This window comes from Triturus cristatus, chromosome 3_2 (genome assembly GCF_964204655.1).
Source record: "Triturus cristatus chromosome 3_2, aTriCri1.1, whole genome shotgun sequence".
Classification (NCBI taxonomy): domain Eukaryota; kingdom Metazoa; phylum Chordata; class Amphibia; order Caudata; family Salamandridae; genus Triturus; species Triturus cristatus.
The window spans coordinates 811,683,566-811,706,830 of NC_140584.1; the positions used below are offsets into that span (position 1 = coordinate 811,683,566).

Sequence of the window (23,265 nt, forward strand, 5' to 3'; positions counted from 1 at the left end):
GGACACTAAGGAGAATGCTGCGGGGTTGGACATTTGTGCCGGCACGGTGATTCCACACAAACATATGTGGAAAATGTGTTTTTTTTCTCAGCTAAATATGAGGTTTGCAGGGGAGTCTGGGTATGGAAACGTTGGGGGATCCACGCAAGCCATACCTCGTTGGACTCCCCGGAGTATCTAGTTTTCAAAACTGTGTGGCTTTGGTAGGTGTCCCTAGATGGCAGCGAGCCCGGGGCCAAAAAACAGGTGCCCCCCCCACCCCAACCAGGTAGTTTTGTTATAGGTAATTTTGAAGTTTCCACAGTACGATTTGGGCCATTTTCTGTTGCAGCCACTATGCCTACCCACACATGTGAGGTACCATTTTTACCGGGAGACCTGGAGGAATGCTGGGTAGTAGGAAATTTGTGTCAGCCAGGTGATCTTACAACTTTCTCACACACATATGTGAGAAAAAATTGATTTTGTCAACAAAATTTGAGGTTTGCAGGGGATTCTGGGTAGGGTAATGTTGGGGGACCCACACAAGCCATACCTTGCTGGACTCCCACAGGTGTCTAGTTTTCACAAATGTGTGGATTTGGTAGGTTTCCCTAAATGGCCTCTGACCCCCGGGCCAAAAACTCATGGGACCCCCCCCTTGCAAAACCAGGTTGTTTTGTGATAGGTAATTTTGATGTCGCCTCAATTGGTTTTGGGCCCTTGCCTGTCGTGGGTACTTGACCCACCCCCACAAGTGAGGTACAATTTTTCTCTGAATACTTTGGGGAACGTTGGGTGGTAGGAAATTTGGGGATCCACGCAGATTCCAGAACTTTCCACCACAGAAATGTGAGGAAATGTGTTTTTTGGGACCATTTTTGAGGTTTGCAAGGGATTCTGGATAACAGAACCTGGTGAGAGCCAGACAAGTCGCCCCATCCTGGATCCCCCAGGGTGTCTAGTTTAAAAAAATGTTTAGGTTTGCTAGGTTTCCCTAGGTGCGGGAAGAGCTAGGGTTCAAATTCTACAGCTATGCACTTTGCAAAGAAAGGGTCAGTTTTCACGGTGAAAATGTGGTGTGTCCACGTTTCGTTTTGGGCTGTGTCCTGTCGCGGGCAGTAGGCCTACCCACACCAGGGAGGTACCATTTTTCTCGGAAGACTTTAGGGAACGTGGAGTTGGTGAAATTTTGTGGATCCACGCAGATTCCATAACTTTCCACCACAGAAATGTGAGGAAAATGTTTCTTTCAACAAATTGTTAGGTTTGCAAGGGATTCTGGGTAACAGAACCTGGTGAGCCAGTCAAGTCACCCCACCCTGGATTTCCCTGGGTGTCTAGTCTTAAAAAATGTATAGGTTTGCTAAGTTTCCCTAGGTGCTGGCAGAGTTGGGGTTCAATATCTACAGCTAGGCACTTTGCCAAAAAAAAAGGGTCAGTTTTCACTGTGAAAATGTGGTGTGTCCACGTTGCGTTTTGGACCGTTTCCTGTCGCGGGCACTAGGCCTACCCACAGAAGTGAGGTACCATTTTTCTCGGACTACTTTGGGGAACGCGAGGTGGGTGGAATTTTGTGGATCCACGCAGATTCCAGAACTTTCCACCACAGAAATGTGAGGAAAATGTGTTTTTTCTTTTTTTACACATTTTTAGGTTTGCAAGGGATTCTGGGTAACAGAACCTGGTGAGAACCAGTCAAGTCACCCCTTCCTGGATTCCCCTGGGTGTCTAGTTTAAAAAAATGTATAGGTTTACTAGGTTTCCCTAGGTGCAGGCAGAGCTAGGGTTAAAAATCTACAGCTAGGCACTTTGCAAGAAATGGGTCAGTTTTCACTGTAAAAATAAAGTGTGTCCACGTTGCATTTTGAGCCGTTTCATGTCGTGGGCCCGAGGCCTACGCACACAAGTGAGGTACCATTTTTATCGGGAGACTTAGGGTAACACAGAATTGTAGAGCAACTGTTATTACCTATTTACTTTCGATGCATTTCTGCCTTCCAAATGAAAGACAATGTGTAAAAAATGACCTATAATTCTTATGCTAGTATGGGTACTCGCAATTTCGGAAATGTGCAAATATCTACTGTTTCTAAACTATATTTTGTTTCAATTTCAGAAATACATAGGTGTCTTTCATTGTTATTATGAAATCTGTTTATTGGCATTTTAGTTGCGAACACATTACATAGTACAATGTAGAATCCAATTGGTTAATAATTGCAATAAAGTCAGTAATACATCACTTATCTTGTACACAGTAATGAATGGAATCTGGTTGGACGCCCATTGATCAGAAGGGAATAAGATTACGGTCCCCTGCGCCAGTACCATCTTCAAAATGTCACCTTCGCCGTCTTGTGATCAGGTGCTTCCCCCACGGGGACTGGTAGTATTGCACCCAATTATCCCCGTCAGGTGGTCACTTCTATTTCATTAGCCATAAGAAAACGAGGCAAAACAACAAGCGCCCCAATTAAACCAAAACAACAGCAGCAATTCTACATAGGTGTCTTTCATACCGATTTTTTTTCATGTATATATTTTCCCCAATAAATTGCTATATACCCGGTACATAATAAAAAACCATTGCATGACACTGCTCAGTTATTGGCTCTGGGTTCCTCGGGTTCTTGGTGAACCTACAAGTCCTATATATCCCCACAACCAGAAAGGTCCAACGGATGTAACGGTATGTTGCTTTCAAACAGCTGTCAGAAGAAGTTACCGGTGAAAACGTTGACACAAAAGGTTGTTTTTTTCAATTAATTTTCAATTTTTCCTATATTCAACTGTTAGTTTCTATAAAGAAACCTTGAAGGATTTACACAAATGACCCCTTGCTGAATTCAGAATTGTCTACTTTTCTAAAATGTATAGCTTTCCATGATCCATTATTGCTTTCATACCCATTTCTACCATTAACTGGAAGGAGGTTGAAAGCACAAAAAATCGCAAAAATAGGCTATGTTCCAAAAAAATGCCCAAACTGTGTAAAAAACTTTGGTTTTCTGACAAAAGTGTGTTTGTCCGTGAAAGCTTAGAAAATAGTGATTTCAGCACCACAACCCCTTTGTTGATACCATTGGCAGGGAAAAAATCAGACTCTTTAATCTGTAGCCCTTATTTTCCATTTCTCCTCCCCCACCCCCCTAAAAAAATATAGCTATATTTTGGCTAATTTCTGGGTCCCCTCCAGGGGAATCTACAAACCCTGGGTACCTTTAGAATCCCCATGATGTTGGAAGAAAAGGACTCAAATTTGGCATGGATACCTTATTTGGTCAAAAAGTTACAGTGGCAGAAGCGTGAACTACCCCAAATAGCCAAAAAAAAGGCTTACACAGGGGAGGAAAAGGCCTTGCAGCAAAGGGGTTAAGACGTCCATTAAATAAACTTGTTTGTTTTTCTTCCCAAACCTCTTAGTGCCAGCTGATAGAGCCTTACAGATGCTAAATGTTCACAGGTGCCTCAGATTTTACACACCTGAAATAAATGATGTACAAAATCTCAACAAACTCTTTGTATCTTTTGGCTGCCTGCTGTCTAAGCAGGGCATCGCCCACTGGCTCACATCATGCATTACTTTCTGCTACAAGAACGCTAAGTGACGCCTTGGAGATAGTGGTGGGGTGTTCTTCTAGAGGCATGTTGGTAACAGCTGCACTTTGCTACCCCCTTCATCTGCCACGCAACTCCATGGAAGAGCAGAGACCTATTCACCAAGCACTACTGCCTAGATTGGAATACAGCAGCTGACTCTTTACTAGGCAAAGCAGTCCAACACAACCTGTTTCATTGAACAAAGTTTGCTTTGCATTAATTGGATATTTGGATCACTTTTTGAGCCTGTGGCCATTTTAACACTGTTTAATTATATTTTACGGTTACTGAGGATCTCTGATGACTGAGAATGATTTAAGCATATAAACCTAGAAGAGGTACCATCACCGGAGAGCAGGAGTTACATGTATTTAACTAATGTATTGTTCCTGCTTTGGGCTAAGAGTAATCTCTGGTTAGTAGAATCACTTAAGTACCAGCTAAAGAAGCCAGTGTAGCAGTGGAACTCCTGCAGCAGTCCTGTTTTGTTCAGTTGTTTCATGGCCTCTGCTCCAGTGTGCAGATCACCATTTAGTTACAGCGGCTACAGTTGGATATGCAAACCTCTGAATTTGCTGGGTTCGTTTACTATGGTACTATGACTAGAACCCAGAACAAGAAGCCAGAAGGATGGCATCAAGAAGCCAGTGTGCCTGTACACCACAGTATCCAGAATAGTCGCCTGTATATGATTCAGGTGATCAGCACAGCAAATAGAACAACCCAATGAAGATCAGCCGCACCAGGCTTGACTAGCTTGAACGCACACATTTCTTTCTACCATCCGCATCTGTAGAAGCAGGTTGAGCTGGAAGAGGTAAAGCTTTAGCTATATTATGATCCTTATTCAGTTTTATCAGAATACAGTTATATTATCGGCACGAACATTAAAAAAAATATTTTATTAGTTTGTGATATTTTATTTTCCCTAGCTCCCTTATAGAACAATTTCTAATTAATTTTCTAGGCAGACCTTGTCCAGATAGTACCGCCTAACACAATATGACACAACAAATAGACGTTATCCCAAATCTCTCCCCCCCCTGAAAAAAATCAACATTGACTGGCCCTATTCTTACTGATGCTGGTTATATTTACATCAAGTAATTTCACTGTATTGGTGTCAAGTCCGCTATATTGTCCTAAACCTATGTGGACAGCCACTGCCTTCCGACGTAACTTTCTCACCCTACTTTCACCTGTCCATGCTCTATTCCATTGCTCTACTAAGGAGGACGTTACCAAGATATGTCTTTAGGCAGTGTCCCTCCTTTCTACTGCCAACTGGAGGTCTGGGCACACCCAAATGCTGGACCTACAGTAATATTGTGTGCGAGGCATGTGAGCTGGACATCACATGCTTTGCAGAAGTCTGCCATCAAGTGTTGAGTCCGAATGTTTGGACTTTGTTTTTCTTCGAAAAAGTATTTTGCAGTCACGAGGTACGTGACTCCTCCTTTCGACTCCATAGTTAGGTTGTTTTTTTCCATCATCTGGTTTGGACGTGAATTGCTGCGCTCCAGTTTGACACCGTTTCTCAGATTCCCCTCAATGCGCAATCCACTACACTTGACGGTATTGTTTCTTGATCACGTTTCCCATTCTCTGCGTTTCGTATAGTTAAAAAAAAATATTAGAACGAAAGACTCGTGGTCGGCCGTTGGATCTACCCGCGTTGGGTCAGCTCGCAGTAGATGAAACGATGGAACGGACTCCATTTAAATTCTGTCCCGGGTGTCGCGCTAAATATCTGTGCACCGACTTGCACGAACAGGGCTGCGATGCGTGCCGATCTTTCCGATCAAAGAAGACGCTCCATGATCATCAGGCTCGACGTCCCGAAATGTGCCAACAAAGCAGCTCCGGGTCTTTTTAGAGAAGATTCCAAGAAATCTCTGATGCCCAAGGAGCCGAAGAAGAAGAACACATTTCCTTGTCAGAAGCTGAATCGGACATGGAATAAGACGTTCCGCAGGGTCAATTTACAGTGAGTACTAATACTCCCCTGCCCCAAACCATGCCCAAGAAAAAGGCTCCGGGCCCCTCTGTGCCTCCGATCCAAGGTTGGCACCGAGAACATGTTACTAAGGCCCCGCCTTCGGGCTCCGCACCGAAACACCAACCAAAGTCTTCCGGCTCTGGACCGAGTCAGCACCGAACTTCAATCTTCGGCACCGAAATCCAAAGTTGTCGTCGTGACCATTCCTTCGATGCCGAAAATTTTTCGGATCAGAACACTTCCGCGCCGAAACATTCAGCTCTGAAAAAATCAGCTCCAAAAGACAAAACCGCTCCTCCCCCATCCAAGGAGCCTCGTTTCGACGTTCCGCCTTCCAACACGGACCCGAAACCGAAAGAACTTGGTCATTAATCCTAAGACTTGTCATATTCATGTAAAATTGCCAGCTAAACGGAAACCAGAGATGGATGAAGCTTACCACATTACCCTTAAAAAGAAAGATTTGGCCACTAATCCTTCCTCTCCTCCTCCTCTTTCCCCACGTGACCCTAACTTACTCATTACTCCTACACATTCACCACAACCACAGTCACCTGACCACCAAGGGGATGGGGATGACAATGATCCCGATGCATGGGATGAACTATAATAGCGGATCCTAATACTGACAACGACCCGAATCTATACCCTACAAAATCATCTCCACCTGATGACAATGTAGGATTTATAGAATTAATGACTAGGGCTGCTCAATATCACGGGGTTCAACTTCACAAAGAAACTATGGAGGAGGATTTTCTCTTTGAGACCCTAAGTTCTTCTTAAAGGTCAACTCACACACTATCCATGCTTCAGGGCAAGCTTAAGCATGTAGACCACGGGTACTCATAGTACGGCCCGCGGGCCGCTGGCGGCCCGGCAAGCCTTCCCTGGCGGCCCGCGGACCTTGCAGACATCGTACCTACCGCCGGTTGCAGCAGCGCGGACCGGGCGGGCGATTCTTTTAAAAGCCAAGTCACTTGTTAATGAGGCTTTGTTGTATTTCACCTCTTCTTAGCGCCCCTGCATCTCCCCTCTGAATGAGTGGAGATGCAGGGGCGCTAAGAAGAGATGAAATACAACAAAGCCTCATTAACAAGTGACTTGGCTTTTAAAGACCTGTGAAGTACTTGGGCGCGGCGGCGGTTTGGATTCCAGGGAAGCTGACTCAGCGCGCGCCGTAGAAGTGCTGTGATATCTGAGACCGACTATCACACAGCGATTGTCAGACTCACATGGGCACCAGCCCCTCCCTGGCTTTGGGATCTGGGCACGCTGCCTCTGCCAGTATGTGAGATCTGTAGGTGTGTGCACACAACCCCTTTCAAAATGTGAAATCTATGTACACAGCATGCAAGCCCTGAGATCTGTGACTGGCTGTGAGATGTATGTCGCCAGTCCCTATCAGACTGTTAGATTTATGTACACTACACACCCTTACCAGATTCTGCTAACTGTGCCTGACCGTGAGTTGTGTGCACACAGTCCCACCTATGCTTTAAGATCTGTGCCTGGCTGTGAGATGTGTGCACACATCCAGCAATGCGCTGAGATATGTTCCTGACTCTGAGGCATGTGTATGCAGCCCAGCCATGCGGTAAAATCTGTGCCTGGCTGTGAAGCCCGTGTATGCAGCCCAAGCCATGCGGGGGCAACCGTGCCTGCCTGTGAGATGTGTGCACACAGCCCCAGCAACGCGCTGATATCTGTGCCTGACTGAGATGTGTGCACACAGCCCAAGTAATGCGCTGAGCTCTGTGCCTGGCTGTGAGGCCCGTGCATGCAGCCCCTGCCAGGTGCTGCCAGTCTGCAGATTCCTGTGTACCTAAAAGTGACACTACCTACTGAAGGAGGAGGGGCGCTAGGATGAGGGAGTCTGTAATGCTCAGATTGTGGTCATTGAAGCAGTGTTATAGCCAGTGTATCATGACCCCTATTGCAAGGAAGGCGGTGGGCCCCCTCTGTTCTCTGTTTGAACTGTAAAATACAGCAATATTCATGGTTCCGTCGACCTTTGAAGCTGGTGCGGCTGAACCTGCTGCACAAATGGAAGCTCCACCCCTGAATTAAAGAAGGATGCTTCTGGGTGATAAGCTGCACATGCATGGACTCTGAATCCTGGGGGCACAGGATGGACATGAACCTGGCAAGGGTCAGTGTCATGAAACAGGGAAAGCAGAAACACACAGTTAAGGCATGAAAAGAAGAAGAAAATGCATAGCTAGCAGAAAGAGAGTGGCGTGAGAGGTAAGATGGTAGAGAAAGGGAGAGGGGAAAGGAGACGGAAAGAAGAGGATAAGGAGAGCGGAAGATGGTGAAACACAATTGGGATGGGCTGAGGAAGGTTTTGGGAGGAGATATGATATAACAAGCATTTGCAAGGCAATAGGTCTCGCATTTACGCAAGTTTGAGCTATTGATATTGCAAATAACAAAGCCTTTTATTTTTGTTTTAGTTTTTAAAACAGAAATAAAAGGCATTGTCGTTTACAGTGCCAATAGCTTAAACTCTCGTAAATCCGAGACCTATTGCATTGCGAAGGCGTCTGCTGCAGGGGCCTGTGTTCAACCTCAAGGTCACAGGTTTTTTTTTTGCTCTAGCCCCGCCCCCTCCCCCACTGACCCCGCCCCCACCGGTGCGGCCCTCTGCCACAAACCACACTGTAAATTTGGCCCCCGAGAGAAAGTTTGTGAGTACCTCTGATGTAGACTATATATTTAAAGACCCAGTGTGTGCAAAAGTACTAACACCACAGGTAGACAAAAAATATAAACCTTTATCTACAGACCCTGTCTACATCAAAGGCCAACTTCCCTTAGACTCCCTAGTGGTTTCTAACACACGCAAAAAAGCAAACTCTCAAACATCAGGAGATGCCCCTGTCTTGCTTTGCCTTTTAGATAACACAGAATCTCCCACACGGTGGCTCAAACCCATGGCGAAGCAGGAGACATAACACAGCATCACAAAGGGTTTTATTTTACAAAATGCAAAGACTCTCTTTTTTGAATAAGGCTTGGGGTTTTATTTTACACAATGCTCTCTAACAGAAAGGCTTTCCCAGATCCCAAATGCACAACATTCAAATGCACAAAGAGAAATATATGTTTATATGCAAGCAATAATATCACACTTGGTAAATGCAACAGTTAAATGCATGAATAATACCGTGAATAAACAAGCAGCAAATAATATGAGATAAGATTCAAGCAATTCTGATGGGACGTCCTGCAAGAGATCAGAAAGATATATATACCCTAGATACATCAAATAATTACTTTGGATGTGCACCTCACTCAATCACACATCACAAAGAAAACACCTCAAATGATCAAAGCCACTGGCCACACATCACAATGGCAATAATCAAAACCCAAACACCTCAAATGATCAAAGCCACTGGCCACACATCACAATGGCAATAATCAAAGCTCAAACACCTCAAATGACCCCAGCCACTGGAACCATGCATCACATTGGCACTAGTCAGAAACAAATCACCTCACCCCTTGCCAATTCTCGCTGGGGGACCCATTCACAGCTGGCTTGGACTCTCGAACGGGACTCAAGTTCCGTTTGTCTTACAGCAGTACGTCTACTCTGTAAGTGAGCACTCAACCGTAAACAGTCAACAAACCTTAGCTTTATAGTCTCAAAAACTCACATTAGAAGGTTTGAGAAACCTTCCCCCCCGCGCCAGAGGAATCTTGCCAGGACTGGCCAGCTTCCAATCAAGTATTTCATGGCAGGTAGATGTTCCCAAGTTCCCTCTACAATCTCGCATATTCCAGCCTTTAACTTGACGAAGCTCATGAAAGCCATCCAAGGTACATTAAACAATCTCTCACAAAACAATCCTTGATTGTGCTTAACCCAAACAACTTGCAAGCGTGGCTGTGCACGCAGAAAAAGCTCAAGCCAGGCAGAGTCAGAATTCAGGATGACATGAGGCCATGTCAAAGCCAATAGTAAGAACTTCATAATACTTATCAATGTACAACACAATGCACATTTGTGCACCACGGCTTATAGCATCACATGCTTCATCTCTCAATGTACAACACAGAATACATTTGTGCACCACTGCTTATAGCATTACATACTTCATCTCTCAATGTACAACACAGTGCTCACAACACTGCACTTCGAGACCAAAAAGTACATTTCACACCTCTCTCGCCCTCGTGCTTTTAAATGCACATCCCACACGTTCTGTTCTTGGCAAGGCTGTTCTACTCTGTGACAGCTCCCACCGAAAGACTGCAAGATTAGAAGAAATAAACCTTTAAGAGAAGCAGGCATGTGCAGGACATTGTACATTCTGGCTAGGATAAAATAACACACCAAAGTCAATTAAAATAATGGTAGTCAAAGGTCATCACAGGGTGTCGGACCCCAAGAATGCCTCTAGCACTACAGCCCCTCCTCCTGACAAGGAGTCCAAACTAATAGATGCCTCAGGCATGTATTAGTAGCTGCACAGGAAGCCAGTCACTGGCTTATTGCCAACACACAGGCTCTCTTAGCGAGGTATGACAGGGCTCACTACGATGAATTGGAACAATTGCTCAAATTCTTGCCAGATGAACATAAATCAAAAGTACATGATTTGATTCAGGAAGGGAAACTAATTTACAACACTTCCATTAGATGTGCTTTAGACGCAGCTGACACAGCAGCTCGCGCTATGAACATCAGTGTCCTTTTAAGACGACAAGCCTGGCTACATATTTCTGGGTTTAAACCCGAAGTCCAAACTTCTATTTTAAACTTACCCATTGATAAGCAACTCCTCTTTGGTCCTGTGGTAGATACTTCTTTAGAAAAGATTAAAAAAAGGCACGGAGGTTGCAAAATCCATGGGGGCTTTGTAGACCCCTGCTGGTCGGGGTTCCTTTCGCTGCTCCTTTTACAGAGGGGGCTCTTAAAACATTTCCACAGACACCTCATCTTCCTACAAAAGTAACAATCAGTCACCCTCTTCCAGAGGTTACTTTAGAGGAGGATTTTGAGGCAATAATGACAAGGGAAGGGGAAAAGATAACACCCCCGTACTTCCCCTGCAGCAAACAAACAGTGACTTACCTCCGCTTCCCCTGATCATTCCACACCTGTCGGGGGACGTCTCCCTCAATTTCTTCCCATCTGGAATACAATCACTTCACACAGTTGGGTCCCAGAAATTATCCAATCTGGTTATTGCCTGGAGCTTACCGGCAATCCCCCAAACATTCCTCCACAAACACACAAAATGTCACCAGAGCATTTGGAGCTCCTCAAACAAGAAGTTCACTCTCTACTGCAAAAAGGAGCTATAGAGCCCATCCCATTACAATATCAATGGCTTGGGGTATACTCTCTATACTTTCTCATACCCAAAAAAGAGGGATCTCTCAGGCCAATATTAGACTTCAGAGATCTAAATCTCTACATTCAATCGGATCACTTTCACATAGTAACACTCCAACAAGTGCTCCCACCTCTTCAGCAGTGCGACTTTGTCTACTCTAGACTTAAAGGATGCATATTCCAATACATCCCGCTCACCGCAAATTCTTCAGGTTCGTAGTAGCGGGAAAGCATTACCAGTTGAAAGTGCTCCCATTCTGAGTGACCACTGCTCCCAGAGTATTCACCAAATGCCTGGCAGTCGTCACTGCACATCTGCGAAAACAACATATTCATATTTTTCCTTACTTAGACGACTGGCTCATCAAAGCCAGCACTCTCACAAAGTGTCTACAGCACACTCAAAGAACAGTACACTTACTGCACAAACTCGGATTCGCAGTAAATCTGTCGAAGTCCCATCTCTAACCCTCCAATGCACAAACATACTTGGGAGCCCCCCTAGATACATAAAAAACTCTAGCCTGTCCCAATCCTGCCAGAATTCACAATATTCAGGTTCTGATTTCCAAGTTTCAACCCAACCACTCATTACCAGCTCGGGTATTGATGCAGCTCCTCGGAATGATGGCATCTTGCATCATGATAGTTCTCTATGCAAGACTTCAAATGCGTCCCCTTTAGGAATGTTTAGCACGTCAGTGGGAATCAGTCTCAGGGTCAATTGGCAGATCTAGTGTTGGTGGACGACCGCACTCATCGCTGTCTGCAGTGGTGGAATTCACAGAACCTTTACAAAGGGCGGCCTTTCATCGACCCAGTTCCCCAGACAGTGCTAACAGCAGACGCATCCCTCAATGGTTGGGGAGCACATCTCCAAACTCACAATTCAGGGATTGTGGAGTCAAAAGCAACTCCACATAAATCATCTGGTGCTTCTAGCAGTCTTTCTAGCGCTCAAAGCCTTTCAGACTCGCCTTGTAGACAAGGCTGTCCTGATACGCACAGACAACATGACAGCCATGTATTACATACAAAAACAAGGTGGGGGACACACTCTCTCAAACTGCCACACCTTGCGCAAGCCATTTGGAAGTGGGCCATTCCTCACAAGATTTATCTCCTAGCGGAACACCTCCCAGGAGTGAACAATCGGATCGCAGATCTGCTCAGCAGACAAACGCAACAGATCCACGAGTGGGAACTTCACCCTCAAGTTCTCCTCCTGTTCTTACACATGAGGAGCTTCCCAGACATACATCTGTTCGCCACACACCAAAATGCAAAATACCCAAACTTCGCCTCCAGGTTTCCACACCCATTATCCAAAGGCAATGCTCTATGGATGAACTGGTCAGGGATATTTGCCTGCGCTTTTCCGCCTCTCTCACTTATTCCACTGGTGATTCGGAAACTCAGGCAAACATCCCTCAAACTAATCCTGGTAGCTCTCACATGGGCACGTCAACCCTGGTTCACTACACTACTGTAACTATGCGTAGTTCCTCATCAAAAATTACATCTCACATCTAGTCTCGTCACACAGAGCCATGGAGAGATACGACATCCAGAGCTTAAGCCTCTTAACCTTGCGATCTGGCACCTGAAATCATAGAGTTTGGATATCTCAATCTTCCACCAGATTGTATGAATGTCATTAAAGAGGCTAGAAAACCTACTTTATTACATAGAAAGGACAAAATCTTTTCGTACTACTAAACAACTCTTCATTGCTTTTGCTCCACCACACAAGGGCAATCCCATTTCTAAATCGGGTATTTCCAGGTGGATAGTCAAATGTATACGGCCATGTTATGCAAAAGCAAAAAGAACTTTACCAGTTCCCCCTATAGCGCATTCCACCCACAAAATAGGGGCTTCTATAGCTTTTTTAGGAAACATTCCCATAGCTGACATCTGTAAAGCTGCAACATGGTCTACACCACACACATTTACAAAACACTATTGTGTAGATTTGTTAGCCAAACAACAAGGCCAGGCAGTTCTACGTGCACTCTTTCAAACAACGGCAACAGCTATAGGTTAGCCACCGCTTTGGGAGATTACTACTGTATAGTCTATGCAAAGCATGTGATTTTCAGCTCACATGCCTCGAACGGAAAATGCTTCTTACCCAGTATGCATCTGTTCTTGGCATGTAGAACTGTAGATTCGCATCCACGCGAGGAGGCCCCCCACGCGGGAGGGGGGATGTCACCCAGGCACACTGCAGAGCGCCCGCACCCTTCCCCAGCACGGCACGATGCCTCGAGGTGCGCGGGGGGGAGGTAAAAATTGGCCCACGGGCCTGACGGGTAGACCAGTACGGAAAGGCTCCCGGAAAACACCCTATAGTGGCAGGAATCGGTACAGCACCCTTGCTGCTAACAACAGAACCCTAAAGAAACAGACTCCCAACTCCGCAGGGACACAGCACCTAAGTCCCGTGGGCCGCGACGAAACTTGAGAGCACAGCAGGGGCCTAGACAGTGAAGGCGGGAGCCCAACGAGCTCGGCATTGATACCACGCAAAGCGAAGGCCGCATAAAAACCGCCCAATGGTGGAGACTGGAGGTGCCCAGTGCAGAGGTGCCCCCAGGAGTTACCTGCGGCCCCTCCACGGCCTGGGGGGGGCATGATTGCGCTCTGGGCGACGACGGGATTGGGTGGCCGACTGCTATCGTGCAGGAGACCCCGGTGCTCTTCTAACACCGCATCGGGCCCCCACCGCTACTGGAGACCCTGGGCTTAACTAGCGCGCAACAACCATAGCACACCGAGAGTCCCTATACTCAGCCAACAAGCGTTGGTGCCACAGACGGTGGACCAGTAGACACGGAAGACATCACTGCTTGCCCCATCTTCTCTCTAACTACTACCGGTCTCAGAAGACACCGAGCCAAAGAGACCACCCGGGGGCGCCAGGACACTCCCCACCACCATCTCTCGGGACGGAGCACCCCCGACAGAATCCCCATCAGCTCGCGCAGGGCGCATTCCAGGGGGGTCGGTGGGCATCACCCATTAGTGACCGGGCGACGGCTGAGAGAAGTAACTGACACGAGAGGGGGAAACCACAAGGAGCAACATAGGCCTTGACGGACCGCGAGCCAACGGGCCTCCACAGAAGGAGAGGGTCACAAGTATCCACCGGGGACTGTCGACGAGGGATGCGACCGCCATGGGTCGCCCACGCACAACGGGCACTTCGCAGACCCCGGGGCCCCCGAGAACAACTTCCCCGGTCCCCAACACCACACAACTGGGAGAGGAACCCTCAGACTCAGAGTCCATGTCGAACAAATTGGGCAAAGTTCTAGCGGCAATTGAACACTCAAGAGTCACCATGGAGCATAAGTTCGGAGAACTGACCACAGACCGTAATCTGCTCCAGGACGACCACAGGAAGCTGGCTGATAAATGGAGAGAAAACGCAGCATACTCTGGAACCGCAAATACAGCAACAACAAGACATCTTAAAGATCTACAATCACGGGTGAAGATCCTGGAGAACAAAACAGATGATTTAAAAGGACAGTCCCGCAGAAGCAAGATTCGCATCCTTAATCTGCCGGAAGGAGTGGAAGGGACTAACCCTCTCGGATACATCACAACATGGATTGCGACGTTCAAACCCGCAGGGGACCTGACCCCCTTCTTCTCCATAGAAAGGGCGCACCGGGTACCGGCCCCAAACCACCACCAGGCTCGTCGCCTTGACCATTTCTCCTAAAATTGCTCCCATTACCAAGACGGGGACGCTATCCTCCGAGCCGCAAGACGACAGGGAACACTCCAAGTAGAGGACAAACAGGTCATGCTCTTCCCAGATTACTCACAGGCCGTTCAATAACAAAGGTCCACCTTCTTAGCAGTCAAACGTATCCTGTGCCAAAAGAATGTCCATTATGCTCTTCTGTTCCCAGCCCGCCTCAAGATCGTTCACGACGGACATACACACTTTTTCTCAGACCCTGCAGAGGCCAGCAGCTGGGTCGAGCAGCAGCTGTCGCACTTGAACAATCCCAGGAAGGTGCCGACCTATCGACCATCAGGCCGCCAGCGACGACAACAGAAAAATTCACGCTTACACAATTGAGCTCACGTTTGGACTCCTCTAACGAGCTCTCCCGACCTCGAACAAATCATAGCAGAACGCCGGAAGGCACTACGGACGGCCGCAGAGAAGGGGCAACCGGGGACAGCTCAGATGGCGAGAGAGGCCCACACCTATTCACTTCCGAGGAAGAGGGCAGCGACGCGAACACTCCCAGAGATGGCTCAATGACACCGCCAATAGTGACCCTCTAAACGGCAGATACTCTGATATGATACCCCCAAACCGGGACGACGAACACTATGGGAGGTGCCCCTCGGGACCTCCATACCTCCCAATCAAGCAGACATTGCTCGACACCAAAGGGGCGTTTCAGCAGTCGGTCCCAGACTCTACACGCCTCAAGATTGTAAATTGCATGGAACTGTAACAGACATCGGTGGCTGGACTAGACACAATTAGGCACCGCCAAAGCACAGTCAATGAGCGGGTAGCTGCAGTGACAACGGCTAGCAGAAGAGGGCGACCACTTCCCCCACGCAACAAACTAACGTTTGCACATGACGTGCAGTTTGGACGTATCGCCATGTGCAATAGGTCCTCTGAGTTGGGACCGTTTCCCGTTGGTTCACATTATTTCCGACACATTCCACATCCCCCCATTACTCCCAGGGGAGCGTACATACGGAATAGAGAAATATAGCTCATATACAAGTGGCAGGCATTCTGGCGGCGGGGGGGCGAGAGGGATGGAGGTGACAATAAGCCAGGAGAAACATCACCTAGACGCTAGACGGAATGGCGACCAAGATCCCTAACACAGATCTAAAAGTTATTACATTAAATGGCAGGGGCATGCACACAGCAACTAAACGATACGCGATTTACACCTACATTAAACGGCAGCAAGCACAGATAGCTCTCCTACAGGAGACACACATGACGGCGACCAAGGTGGATTGCCGTCGTAAAAAATGGCAAGGTATTATTTGTGCCACAACATACTCCGCATTTGCCAGCGGTGCCCTGATCTGTGTTAGACCTGGGCTCCCCTTCAGAGAACAATCAAGAGTAGTAGACAAAGAAGGCCGGTATTCCCTGCTAGCGGGACTCCTCGAGGGTAGGAAAATACTGATCGGAAGCATCTATGCCCCCAATGTTGAGCAGGATCAATATTGGAACCGCCTTACTGGGGTGTTAGCACAGTATACGTCAATGCCATGGCTGTTGAGAGGGGACTATAACGTCACCCTAGACATCAGCTTGGATAGATCTCACCCCCCTCCAGCGCAGTCCCCCGCACTGAAACAGACAGAGCAATTTCACAACTGGTTGGCCCACTGGACGCTAGTAAACGCCTGGTGAGAAAAGAACCCAAACATTAAGGTGTACTCCTTTTACTCCGCACCACACAACCTAAGGGTGAGACTAGATAGGTTCCTCTGCTCCACAGCATTGCTTCCCCAAATACAACACACCGACTACCTGGGCAGAGTACTGTCCGACCATGACGCACATGCAGTGACCCTCAGATGGAGACCACCCCACCCCCCCATACCCACGTGGAAATTGCCCCGGGAGTGACTCACTGATCAGGTGTTCTGTCACACCCACGGCGACCACATTCAGGAATATTTCATACTAAATGCAGGCACAGCCTCATCTAGATTAATCGAATGGGATGCGTTCAAGGTCGTCCTCCTACTATTTGTTGGATGCATCCAACAAATAGTAGGAGTACGATGAACACTAGAGCAATCACTACACACTGCGGAAACAAGATTGGCGGACCTCACGAAAAGTATGGATAAAGGGGAGGCTACTCCGGAGCAAGTGGCAACAGCTAAAACATCTTCTGCGGAGACCATGAGAGATATTCGCAAATATAACTTCAGAGTTTATGCCGCCTGGGTACATCGGGAGGAAACGCTCCTAGCCTGGCTCGCGAAACAGGATACGGACCTGATGCCAATCACGGAATTGATTGACGCGACAGGTACCCCTAAATAGTCTCAAGTAGATATACTACGCATTTTCCATGACTATTACACAGGAATCTATCTGGCTCCACCACATTCATCACGAATAGCGTTGTCCCAGCTCTTCCAACCATTGCCTCTACCCAGCATCCCGTCGGCGGATGGGAAGGCGTTAGAGACAAAGATAAAGTCCCCGAACGTAACCCACGCAAACAGGGCACTGGCTCGACGTAAGGCGCCGGGAATGGATGGCTTTCCCCTTGAATATTATACCACCTTCGCGGGCCAACTGACCCCGCGGCTTGTGTCCATGTACGAAGACGCGTTACAAAGAGGTGAACTTCCTGGCTCACTCAGGGAATCTACCCTGATAACATTATTCAAACCACATAGGGATCCCACACTCCCATCCTCATACCGGGCCATAACCCTGCTCAACGCGGACTGGAAAATTTTGGGGAACATTTTGGCGTATCGGTACATCCAAGTCCTCACGCAGTTGATCCACCCAAACCAAAGCGGTTTTCTCTCCAGGCACAGCGTGTCACAGAATATACATAGGCTCTTCCATATACAAGATAGAGCGAAAGATCGCTTCCCACAAGCCGCATGCCTAAATCTAGACCTCGAAAAGGCCTTCGATACACTGCTATGGCCATACCTATTCACAGTCCTCCGTAAAGTACGTGTAGGCCCGACCCTGCTAGCATACACACAACTCCTCTATAGGGGCCTCACGGCTAGGGTGAGAATGGGTAAGTACATTTCAACTCCATTCCCGGTGGAACGGGGGACAAGACAGGGATGCCCCTTGTCTCCCCTCCTATTCGCCTTGGCAGTGGAACCCCTGGCCATTCGTCTGCTTCAGGGGGGCGAGGCCTGGGGTATTCCCATCGCAGGCACAGTACATTGTATATCGTTATACGCCGATGATCTCCTGATCTATGCATGGGATATCACAAGCGACATTACCCCGATATGGACGATATTACAAGGTTTTGCAGAGGCCTCCGGACTCAGTCAATTGGGAAAAATCGACGATCTTTCCACTGAGCCCCCACCTAGCTCCCACGGAGATAACAATTGGACCCCAGACACTAGGTTGGAATGCTGCGGCACCCCGGTACCTAGGAGTGAGACTGTATCACTCACCTGAGAGCCTCTATAAGGGGAACCACCGCAAGACATTGGCCAGGCGGCCGCCTTCTGGAAGATCCTGCCCTTGTTCCCCATAGAGCGGGTAGCCCTGGCTAAGGTGATTATGGTACCCATTCTGCTCTACTCCTTCGCTAATCTCCCAGTGATACCGCCTCGCTCCTTTTTTCAGGAACTAGACACCCTACTCACAACGTTGGTGTGGGGAGGGGGCAGACATAGGGTGGCCTTACAGACCCTTTACTTACCCACAACGCAGGGAGGTTTGGGAGCACCCTCCTTTGAAGCATATTTCCTAGCGGCTCAACTTCAGTGGCAGTCCCATTGGACAGCAGAGCGCCACATAGAGGAGACCTTCTCCAACGACGGCCGGATACCTCTCCCGGCCCTCCGGAGACTACTGATGCCAGGTACCAAGCCTACACGTACACACCCCCTACAGGTATCGATAGCCTGCAAATGCATGATGCGTATAAACCGTATGTCAAGGGGTCGGCCCCTCTACTCTCCGTTGCTCCCATTGGTAGGATTTCCTCAACGGGAGAAATATTACACCTCAGGCGTCCTCCGGATATGGACTGAACACGAGGTGACCGATTTAGAGTCCCTGTTCAAAGATGGGCAGCTAAAAAACATATGCTCATTTGCAGGGGCGGCTGGTGACATTTGAAAGTGGCGGGCGTAAAATGCTTGCAAAGGAAGCAAACGAACGTGTGAACAGTCGCGAGGGGGGGGATCCGGCGCTGGGGGGGGGGTCGCACAGGAGAATAGTGTTTGGGCTGAAGAGACGTGGCTTGCAGTAAACCGCAATAGTGAGCATTGGAATATATTTCTTAAAGGAAGTTAGAATTACGAGAGATAAGGAGATTCTGCTGGCATAGTGAAATGCTTGAATAAAATACCCTGTTTTCCCGTGCCAGGCCAGGCAAACCTGGTTATCATGCACTAATGAGTACTCTACGTCGCGGTCCTTTTTCTTCAGAATACTCTATCGTCCTGATAATAAGAGAGGGGGCCCAGCGGGGAATTGAATTTTAAGTTCAGAAGAACAGAAAAATATAATTTCCATTATAGCTTCTGCTCACACGTGGCTCAAGCAACCAACGCAAGCTCACCCAAATAACGGTTCATTTCCCCCAAATCCGAATAGCCAAGCGAACAGCTCCTGCCGCAGTTAACCATCTCGTTAACGTGACCGGTAAACGCCGTTTAGCGATCAGGGTTTGCGAACACCAGGTCAAAAAACACGTACGAACATCTTTCTATTTCGAAATACCAATGCTATAATACGCCCATGTCTAACACTAAAGACACATTTTATAAACACTACGAACAAGCCTTATACATTTAAAATTAAGAGGAAAACTTACCTGACCGCCTCTGCTCCTGGTCTGCGTTGGCGCCTCTGCCCTCTTCGAACTGGAACAGCACGTCAGCACTGCGTGGCAACCCCTCAGCCAATCCTGGCGCTGCTGCAGCGCCAGGATTGGCTGAGGGCACAGCCTACTCCTCGCCTGCCCATTAGGAGACCGAGGGGCTCCTAATGGGCATGCGCAAGGCAGTAAAAACACAAGTACGCATGACTGGGCACGAGCTAAAAATTACTCTCCATGCCCACTCATGCGCACTTGTGCTGCCTTTCCCTGGCTTGTCTGACAATACATATCAGTCAACATGACGCCGGACCGCCCACGGTCCGACGTCATGCTGACTGACATGCATTGTCAGTTCTCCCCACCCTCGGCGTCTCTGAACTTAAGTAAATACTAAGTTCAGAGACACCGAGGGAGCTGCGGGCGGGGGCGGGGGGGCAACGCCCCAATGGACGAACCGCACCTGCTCATTTGAGGGAAGGCTACGAGCTCCCCCCGGGACAATTCCTGGTACATAGAAGATTAGTAGATAGCGCCCGACAGTACTGGGATCTCACTGAGGGGAATCCACCGACACATCCGGTGCTACACACAATTCTGCGTATGGGCGCGGGGAGACACTTAGTCACTTGGCACTACAAAGCGATCCAGGAACTGGTCATAGTTCCTTTACAAGCCCTACGCCAGAAATGGGAGGACGAGATAGGACGAGTGCTCCATGACAAAGAATGGGAAAAGGCACTAGAATACCCAAAAAAGTTTTCTAGGAACGCATGTTTCAAAAACATTCAATTCAATATTTTACATTGTGCATACTTAACACCTCACCGGCTTCACCGTTGTTACCCTGATACACATTTCGCATGCCCCAGATGCGAGGCACCCGAGGCGAATTTTAAACACATGTTCTGGGACTGTCACACAATCCAACAGTACTGGGACAGGATACATCAGACCCTAAGGGCGACAGTCAACTTCATGAACATTTCTACATGGGAGGCGTGCGCCCTAGGTGTCTTCCGCAGGCGGAGGACAGAAAAGGTGCAATGCAGGTTTGCATCCCTGGCTATGCTTTTAGCGAAATGTGGAATAGCCATGTATAGGAGGGCCCCGGCAGGACCCCCAGATGCAGCCTGGATAGGCGCCGTAAAAAAGTGGGGGACAGCAGAGGAAGAAACACTGAGAGATGAGGAGGTGAAAGGGATACGTAAACATCCCATCTCCATGGAATGGGCGCAACTCCTGTTCCAATTTGTGCAATAGGCAACACCAGAGGAATCACCTACGACCACACAATCCCATTCCCAAACTCCGCCCCTGTCTCCCATAGCGCAAACAAACACCACCACGTAGCAGCCATGCGATTCGACTGAATGCTAGGGCCCCACCAGACTTACACCCAGGTCCCCTGATGGGAGACGCACACCACCCCCCGGGCTCCTCTTTACTCCCGCTACTAACACCACAGCTCATTGACGAGCAAATCAGAATCCGCCACAAACTGGGCAATCACCATGATCCGATCCGCAGGCTCCCCTCCCCCCCACCTCCCTCCACAGTTAACTGTTCTACGTTTCCCCCCAGATACCCATGTAGTCAGCTCATCCGTATTGGGAACACAATCAGGGACAATATAGAAGGAGGTGTACAGGGATAGAGCTGGGGAGTGAACATCAACCCACGCCTCGGGGAAACCCACATACGCAGGCACCAAGCACCAGGCAACCTACCATTGCATGCAATAGCCCACCTGAATTGTAATTTCCATTTCATTTCGCTATTTCTTATACGTGATCTAAAATGTAAGATGGGAGGGTTGTCCCAGGATGCAGTGATAACGTTCAACTGCCTGCACACTCCTGTCATCATGTGGTAATAATGATGTGCAACTATGTACCATGAAATGTAAAACTACCAATAAAGAAATTAAAAAAACGGTGATTTGCATAATATAATTTAATTTTGCTTTACTACTACTCTCTTATTACACAGGATCCTGACTGGCTCCTACGACAAAACTGCTCGCATATGGTCCCTCGAGGGGAAGCCCATCATGACCCTCGCTGGACATACAGAAGTTGTAAAAGACGTAGCTTGGGTGAAAAAAGGTGAGTTCAGCCTCTTTAATTTTTTTTTTAATCGTAAGATAGTTTAAGCTTTTTAACCCTCTTGTACTTCTCTGTGAGATAGCGCAAATGCCAGTGCAACACAACAAAAATATTTTATATAAGGCATTACATTTTTGTTACTTTCTGTTTCAGAATTTGGTTATTGGTATAATGTATTTGATATGCCCAGGAAATGTCTTTTTAAATTGTATTTTATTGGTGATCTCAAGACCCGTTCCAATTCCATTGGATAAATCTACTTCACAAAGTGACATGTAGGCTCAAGAACTTTCATGAATTATCAGTAGTGCTGCAGTGTACCCTGTCTCACTTAGTTTTCGGGGAGAATACCATCTCCCTTCTAGTTCAAAAAGTAAACCTCTTAACGTGGATAACCATCCACAAGCAGGAGCATTTCGACCATGGCCCCACCCATGTGTAGTTAAACTTGAAAAGAGTTTACGACATACAAGTCCAACTATAAAGTGCTTAGTAATGAGACCACTGGAGGAATCAATCCAAAGAAATCTACTATTCTAGAACGTGATTATTCCATATCTTCCAGATGCAAAATTCCCAGGACCCAAATATGCATTGTGTGAAGATACACTGCTGTCTTTCTCCAGATTTGCTTTATATCTACTCGTGGACCCATCTTCAGTTCAGCTCTTGCTTTTTCTGCCTTAGTATTTAGCAGGGTGAGGTGAAGAACATTTTCCGCTTTTCCTCTCCCATACACCCTTTAGTCCTGTATTCCGATCTCTGAAGTAGTTTTGGGCACCAGAATGCATGTGTATGTCTGTGGACTTATGTGATACCTCCCGCGAATGTTGAATAGGAGAATAGAGTGTGATGAGTAGGGCCTCGCAAGTTATATAGCACTGCAGTGAGGTTTTGCAAGTGAAGTCCCACCCATTGAATCTTTTGTACAAGGCAAGGTCCTAACATGAGATCAAAGCAAGTTTTGAGTGTTTGGTAGCACCGTTCAGGTTGCTGCTAAATTATTTAGCTTTGTCTTCCCTCTATCCTTATGTTCTCCCCTTCTTCATTTAGCCCTTTCCCTACTCTGTAGTCCTCTTGCTCCATCCCCTTTTGTCAGCTTTCCCCTCTTGTCTCTTGGTCTCTCCATCCCTTCTGATGGGTCTTTACCTGTACTGGATAACCTTTCCTCTCTCTCAGATCGTATTTGTCTAATCTTTTTAAATGTTTCAGCATTTTCCTGCCCCAGACCGACTACTGCCTTTTCAACTTCATGTTTCTGTTACAAGGTAACCACAAACTCTTTGACTAAAATACACTTGAGTGCTTTAAAAAGCAGTTCCAGAAATGTTGAGGTTTTTTATTTCAAATAAACCAGCTTCTTCCTGCAGACACCTCACCTTCTGAATCCTCACAGGTGCCAGACTTAAGAAATCCTTGCAATATCTGCTCAAGACACGCAGAAAACATCAATGTATGCATTGGCATCCCCTTCTTTAAGCGCCATTCATTGGCTAACTGGAGCCACCTCTTGCATTTACCAACTTTTCTTCAGAGTTCTAACTTTTGGCAGTGGCCATGTTTCCCCTCTAAGAACAGGATTTTAAACTGTACTGTTCCTATCACAAGCAGAGGTCAATCTCAAATCTCTACAATGTCTGTCTTTGGAGTTTGGATTCCGAA

At 47.5% G+C, this 23,265-nt stretch overlaps 1 protein-coding gene across 2 annotated transcripts in view; it reads left to right on the top strand.

Annotated features, from left to right (window-relative positions):
* The window catches only part of WDR12 (WD repeat domain 12), a 252,188-nt gene that overhangs the window by 69,175 nt on the left and 159,748 nt on the right, over window positions 1–23,265 (top strand). For both annotated transcript variants that reach the window (XM_085648960.1, XM_085648959.1), the window contains exon 5: window positions 21,488–21,603. In XM_085648960.1, the coding sequence (XP_085505086.1) occupies window positions 21,488–21,603 (116 nt within the window). The remainder of the gene's footprint in view (window positions 1–21,487; window positions 21,604–23,265) is intronic.